General features: G+C 38.3%; 1 protein-coding gene across 1 annotated transcript in view; it reads right to left on the bottom strand.

Moving 5' to 3' along the window:
• Positions 1 to 935: 935 nt before the first annotated feature.
• The window catches only part of Xrcc2 (X-ray repair cross complementing 2), a 28,344-nt gene continuing 21,666 nt past the window's right edge, over positions 936 to 7,613 (bottom strand). Inside the window, exon 3 of the mRNA XM_047561684.1 lies at positions 936 to 2,150. Within this exon, the coding sequence (XP_047417640.1) occupies positions 1,432 to 2,150 (719 nt within the window). The 3' untranslated portion in view covers positions 936 to 1,431. The remainder of the gene's footprint in view (positions 2,151 to 7,613) is intronic.

The following is a 7,613-nucleotide window of genomic DNA, read 5'->3' as shown; positions in this document are numbered from 1 at the left end:
ATATTACACTGGCCATGCCTGCACTATAAAAAATATGATCTTCAATCTTGCTTTTTTTGCAGTATTCTTTTTTAACGCTGGAAAAAAACCAACAACCCTTCATTTGATAAGTGAACTTACAGTTAGATAGCTTTAACTGAATAGGTAACATAAATGAATGCACAAGAACACAATGTCAATCCCTCCCACTTTTCCCACAGAGTAATTCAGATACCTATTTGATACATCACATTGTGACACACAGATCCAAGGAAACCACCATGATCAATCTAATACCAAATACTGGTATAATTAGATCTTTTCTTGGAATAAAACAAATTAAATTCCTAAAATTGTCTTCCTCCACAGTATATTACCTTGCATACCCCATATTCCACCTTCACTGCACCAAAGAATTCTAAAGCCTTCTCCAATTCTTAATTGGAAATGATTTAGTTCATTTTAAGGTATGTCTGACTACTCTTTTTTTTTTTTTTTGGTACTAGGGATTGAACCCAGGGGCACTTCAACCACTGGGACACATCCCGAGCCCTTTTTTGTGTTTTATTTAGAGACAGAGTCTCACTGAGTTTATGCTTAAGGGCCTTGCTAAGTTGCTGAGGCTGGCTTTAAACTCACAATCTTCCTGTCTCTGCCTCCCAAGCCACTGGGATTACAGGTGTGTGCCACTGTACCCGGCTATATCTGACTATTCTTACAAACAATTCTAATATAGTTTTAGCATTCATTAATGAGAATGAGATGAACATTTTAAAATAAACTTCACAGAGTTCTTTAAATGGATATCTTATTTCCCAGTACTAAATTATACAGAAAACCCAACCTAATCTAAGTCTACTGTGGAATTCAATGTAGCTCAGATCAGAATGGTCCAGTTGGCCAGGTGCAGAGGTGTGCACTTGTACACCCAGCTACTGAGGAGCCTAAGGCAGGAAAATCCCAAGTCCAATGTCAGCACACACAGGCAACATAGTAGTAAGATGCCATCTTAATAATAAAAAAATATATTTCAGCAGTCCACAGTTCTTGGTGTGAAAGGCAGATAAGCAGGTAGCTCTATAGACAGAATTTCTAAAGTCACAGCCTCATAAAGGAGCTACATAAGAGATGGGCAATGCATTTAAATTTTGCTAAACAAATTAAGTTCCTAGATGAATTCCAAAAATGTGACACAAAGTTATAAAAGTTCATTTTATTTAGTCTGAAATATATATATTATTTAGTTTTAAAACAAGTTTAGTATAAAATTTATTTGTTAATATCACTTTGCTTTATCTTTAACAGCCTAGAAACAGAAACAGTCTGAAGTACTGTACTAGTTTAAGAAATTATTTCCCCAAGGTTAAAACTTTAGAATCAAATCACTTCAGCCTACAAAAGACCTTTTAAGACTTGTACTACTGCTTGCAAAAGACTGTGTTATGATGCATCTCAACAAAATTCAACCCCACTTTCTCCAATGATAAAAATATGTTTTTTTAAACTGTTACTTTTTAAATGACGTGAAACTAATGAGAATTGGTTGCTGCTTTTAGAATCATCTTGTTTGGAGAAAAATATCCTGTGCTTTACCACTTGTTGCCATGCCTTACAGAGATAGGGTCTGTAGTCTACATCCGCGTCACATGGGCGACTAGAGGTGGAAGGCCCTTCCGGAGAGTGTGAAGCTTTCTGCATGATACTCTGTGTTGTTGCAAAAAGAACCAGGCGATACTCATTTACCAGTTTTTCTAGGCACTGAGCACATTTCTTCAGAGTAGACTCCTGTAAATTAACACTTTCTCCTCCATTGGCACGGTCCACCCAGTAAAAAGCTGATAGGCTGTCCAGAATCAGAAGGCAGAGAGAGGGATGACTGCAAATCATAGTCTCTAGTGAATATAGTGTGAGCAGTAACTGGGTGCTGCTATTACAGTACACCAAAAAAAATCTTCCAAGGCAGTATTTTATTAATTCTTCAGAGCTTTGGGATAGTCTATGCTCGAGAATTGTAACAAGCCGAAGCATGTCAAAGTGGTAATCTGTATCAATAAATAGGACTTCTACTTCCAGTCCACCTTCTGACTTTGGAAGTATACATCGCGCTGTTAAATGATAAAGCATTTCTGTTTTTCCTGTTCCTTCTGGACCATGAAATTCAAGAATATCACCTGTGTAAAATTCAGAAATGTCAGTCAAAATGCAGCAGCACAAAAGCAGGCTACAAAATGAAAAGGTTTAAAAGGACATTTACTGGAATGTGAACAAAGATTAAATCCATTTGCCAAAATGGATCTATATGAACAAATGCAAATAAATAAGGAAATTATTATTACATCTCTGAGAAAGGAGTCAGCTTTTTCTTCTCTTTTTGTGGTACCTGCAACACCAGGGCCTTAAGCAAGCTAGGCAAGTACTCTACCACTGAGCTACATCATTCCTAGCACAGAAATTAGTTATTAATTAGTATCAAGTAAAAAAAACAAAAAACAAAAAACACACAGTGAGAAGACTAAAAGGAGCCCAGAGGAATTCTGGGGATGGGTCCACATGCAGCACACATAAGTGGTGAGCTTAGAGAGTTAAGAAGAGCACTGCAGATCCTGGGCCTCGTTATCACAGAGTGAATCATTTCCAGAGGTTGGTTATGCCACATCCATTCTCTCCTTTCTCCTGAAGTGTAAACCCCCAATCAGTGGGTGAAGGCAATATATTCACTTTAAAAACTACTTGTCCAGTTTCCTTTTAAAAAGAAGGGTACCATTGTTGAAGCCACAGAGGCACAAGAGGTCTACTGGGGATTTCTAGATCTGCATCATATTTGGGTGTGACTTTTGTCCCGTCGCTCCCTTGCTAAAGGTGAAGCTGTCACCTTGGAACAGTTTAGGATGCAGGTGCCCTGAGGATGGCGGAGTAGAAAGGCAGATGGTGCCCCACACCAGCTGTGCACAGCCTGCCTCAGAGCACACCTGGGACGGAGGGAAAACCAGCTTCTCCCTGGGTGAATCACTAAGCTGGCCTTCTTTTACATGAGGCAGAAGTAATTGCTAACTAGGGGCTGTCATGCCGTTGACATTATGGGAGGTACAATTCTTGACTGTGATTTCATACGCTACAGATGATGAGAGCTCAGGGCTCTCAGGTCTTGTGTGCCAACTGTGTCCCTCAACTGAAAACACCCCCTTAGACATCTTCAGACCACTGTCAGTTGTCTTTGCTACTGCAGCATTTCTTGAAACTGTGTCCAGCTGCATCATAAATTATCTTTCATATATAATAAAGCAAAGTCAACTAGTCTGAACTTTAAAAAGACTCCAGATCTCTTTCTATATAGGTTCTCAAAATCTTCATTAATGATAGCACAAGTGAACTAAAACAATACCTGGGGAAACTGTCCTGCTTCTGGAGATTCCCAAAAATGCATTCTAAAAACTAATGTTGCAGTTCTTGCTATTTGGCTTGTCATTATTATTAATTTAGAGGTGAACCTAATTTATGACTAAACTCCTGATTAGAAACTCTGTATTTAGGGCTGGGGATATAGCTCAGTTGGCTGAGTGCTTGCCTTGCAAGCACAAGGCCCTGGGTTCAAATCCCCAGCACTGCAAAAAAAAAAAAAAAAAAAAAAAAAAAAAAAGAAACTCTGTATTTAAAGTACAGATTCTTAGGTCTCAATCAAACTAGAATCTAAATAAGAATTGTTATTTTCCTGTTATTACTAATAAACCACTGGATGTTGGAACACTCACAAATAATGTATAAGAAATCTAGGATACAAAGGTGCAATTAGATGGGAGGCATGAGTCCTACTGTTCTACTACACATAGGATGACCATGGTTAACAATGTATAATACATTTCAAAATGGCTAGAACAAGGGATTTTGAATGTTCTTACTGCAAAGAAATGATATTTGGGGTAAGGGATACGATAATTACCCCATAAGGTATGGTTGCTATGTAAGGTATACATTGTATCCCATAAATATGTATAATTATGTGTCAAGCTGCCACCATATTATAAGGAGGTACATAAAACTTCAGCCAATTTCTATTATAATAGTTGTATAACTTGCAATTCCAAATTTAAAAAAAAAAATTTTTAAATTATTCCAATCTCAAAGAGTAATATTAACAATTACTCCTTAGTATCAACAACTGCTCCTGGACACTCTTATTAAAGTTCACATAGCCAGGTGTGTTGGTGTGCACCTATAGTCCCAGCTACCCTAGAAGGCTGAGGCAAGAGGATCCCTTGAGCCCAGGAGTTCAAGGCCAGCCCAGGCAGTTAACAGAATGACTAAGATACATGAAGCCAGGTGTTCAGTTGGCCCTCTCCCTTTGTGGTCCTGAGGAGACAAGTGTACTCAACCCCCAATGAAAGGCTTCCATTGCCCTAAGTCACAGAAACAATACACCAGGTGCAGTACCAGAGTAATGCCAGGTTAACTGGAAGGGGAAGCTGAATACAGCCTAGAAAAGTTCATCTGGAAGTGCTCTGTAGACTTGATGGACGACAGAGGAACGGAGGGGGAAACCAGAAGCAGATCGCCCCAACTCTTCCCCCATGTTTCCAGAAGAGCAGCCATGGGAGGCCGATGAGCAGCAGCTCCCTTTTAAGAGCACCTCACCTCTGACAAGGCTCACACGATCCTAGGGCTAAGGTGAGAAAAGCAATCTCTGTCGTCCCGACCATCATGTTATCATGGCCTAAACTTAAATATTCTATCTCCAGCACAAAAGGCAACATCTTCTGAATGTAGGTCAGCAGATTATTTTTTTCTTAAGATCCTCTTGAGAAATATCTAAAGAATAAAAATTATGTACTAACTGGTAAGGGCTAAAGGCCTAAGTCAACTTTGGAAGGAAACAGGTCTGGTAGGGAGTCACAAGTGGTGATGTGGCCTTGGTTAGCACAGTCTTCCAGGTATGGAGGCCGGAGACGGAGACTTGGCACAAGAGATCTACACAGGAGATGAAGCAAGAAGAGGAACAAACAGTAGAGGGCTGGGTCTGCCCCCTCCGGAGACCAAGTGATGCTGACACTTAGTTGTCAGGTCTTCAGACAGATTGGAAGTATCTGCACAAATCTAACACATACACGAAGTAGGGATTTTAGAATCACATAAGTATGCAGACAAGAATCAGATTTCTGCAGCAACATGGACAGAACAAGAGGTGCTATGTTAAGTGAAACAAGCCAGGCACAGAAAGACACACATGTTCCCACTCAGATATGGATGCTAAGAAAGCAGATCCCACAGAAGCAGAGAGAGTTTCAGTGGTTACCAGAGGCTAGAAGTGTAGTAAGGGGGAATGGAGAAAGCTTGGTTAATGGCCCCAAAAGATAGCGGGGTTAAGTTCTCGTGTTTTAGAGCATAGTAGGGTGACTAAGGTCAATGATAACTTACTGCATATTTCAAAATAGCTAGAAGAGTGGATTCTGAATGCTACCAACACAAAGAAACCACTAATGTGTGGTGATAGAAATGCTAATTACCCCAATTTGCTCATTACATGTTATATACATGTATCAAAATACCACACCACACCCCACAAATATGCACAATTATTATGTGTCCAAAAAAAATAAGGAAAACCAACTAGAAAATAACATTTAAAAATTTAACTTTCAAAATGGTGTGTTTAGGACTGGGTTGTAGCTCAGTGGGATGTGCAACACACTGGGTGTGATTCTCAGCACCACGTATAAATAAGTAAAATAAAGGTCCACTGACAACTAAAAAATATTTTTTAAAAAATGGTGTGTTTGTGGGCTGGGGATATAGCTCAGTTGGTAGAGTACTTGCCTTGCAATCACAAGGCCCGGAGTTCAATCCCCAGCACCACAAAAAAAAAAAAAAAAAAAAGTGTGTTTAAGTATCTCTAGGTACAATGGAGAGCAAACGGAAGACTCTCTTCAATGAGTGAGTAGGACCTAAAATTAAGAATACAAGGCCAAAAACTCAATTCTTGGTATACACCCATAGTCAGAAGAGTCAGAAGAAAGATAAAACAGAAATTTAACAGAAAAGTCAGGAGGAAAATACTCAAAGACGCAAAAGATTTCCAGAGTAAAACTGTACAAAATGAGAAATCCAGCAGAAATGTCACAGAAATGAAGAGATGGCAGGGGAAAGGAAGAAAAAAGATAACTGGCTGGTTCAGAAGAGTGGCCTAAAATAGTAAGTATGTAGTTTGCACGAGTGCACTTAACATAAATAATATTTTACAAAACAAAAGTCAAAAGCTGAGATACTCAGAAGACAGAGGGAAAGGCACTGTGAGCATTCACTGCGGTTAGAGTAGCAGCAAAGTGGGACTGCAGGGTGTCAGGAAATCAGGAGTAACTAGGAACAGGTAGCATGGGGCGCTTTCATTATTTTAAGAGTAAAAAATATTTAATTGTAGTTTTATGAAGCTGGAGGGTCAGATGAAGATAATTTAAGGTAAGAAGTACAATAAATCTTAGGTAAACAGGAACTTCACAGAGAAAGAGAAAGAGATGAAACTGGTCAGAAGGTAACTGTGAGAGATCTCTTGGGTACTTCTGGAATTTCCAGAAGAGGAAACACTGAAAACTTAGCCAAGTATTTTCTTGAAGAGGGAGTGGTGATCATAAGGTCTTTCAGCAGAACTCAAGAAGATGGAGAACTTTAAAGTACTTACCAAAATAGTTTCACAGGTTTTCTAAATCCATACATTAACAAAGAAATACCTGAGGTAAGTTTACAGATTCCTCAGACCCTTGGTTGGCATGAATGAAACTGATGCAAGGGAGTTTCAGATTACATCCTTGGATAAGAGATTAATACACAGATAACAATGCACTTCCCTCTTACAGATTATAGCAAAGCAGATGTAAAAAAAAGCCATTTACAACAAATTAGGAAGTAAAATCTGCAAACTTACCAAGTACATATGAATATTATCATTAAGATCCTTGAACTAAATTCCCTACAAATATGTTTAAGGATGAACTCAGATCGCCTTTATTGATTTTATAAACATGTACTGTTTAATTGTTTAAACATAAACATCATATTCAAACATTATGTTCTGTAGAGGGGACATGGTCCTTTTAACTTTATTTGAAGTCACTATTTCATGTGTTTCTGTGAGCTTTAAAAAAAAAAAAAAAAATCACACCTTTGTCCAGCCAAAGTATTGAATATGACGAGTTGTAGTTTAAGAAGAAAAAAAAAAAAAAATCCCTACAGTTTGGCACTTTAAAAAATTAAACTAAATCAGAAAATCTGGATAGTTTGGCCCTGACAGTTACTCTTACAAATAAATGCTGTGAGGAGTCAGGGTAACAGATTGTCAGAAAGAGTTATGAATCTAAAGATCCTTCAAAATAAGGAAAAGTAAGAAAAGCCAAAAAATACATCATCTTGGTACCAGCCTACTAACTATATAACAAATATGTTAAATTTGCAGATTATAATCATTACAGTATTGAAGAAATATGAACTGTTACATGGTACAAATAACTACTATCCACAAAAGCATCAAAAATATGTCTACCACAGCATTAGACTTCTCAAATCCCTCCAGATCTAACTGCTTCACTTACACTCCCTGCAACAAGCTCCAATAACTGACGTTGCTGTCATCCTAGTAGTTCTAGTCTTAC

Source organism: Sciurus carolinensis, chromosome 8, assembly GCF_902686445.1.
Source record: "Sciurus carolinensis chromosome 8, mSciCar1.2, whole genome shotgun sequence".
Lineage (NCBI taxonomy): Eukaryota > Metazoa > Chordata > Mammalia > Rodentia > Sciuridae > Sciurus > Sciurus carolinensis.
This window is presented reverse-complemented; position numbering and strand designations above follow the sequence as displayed.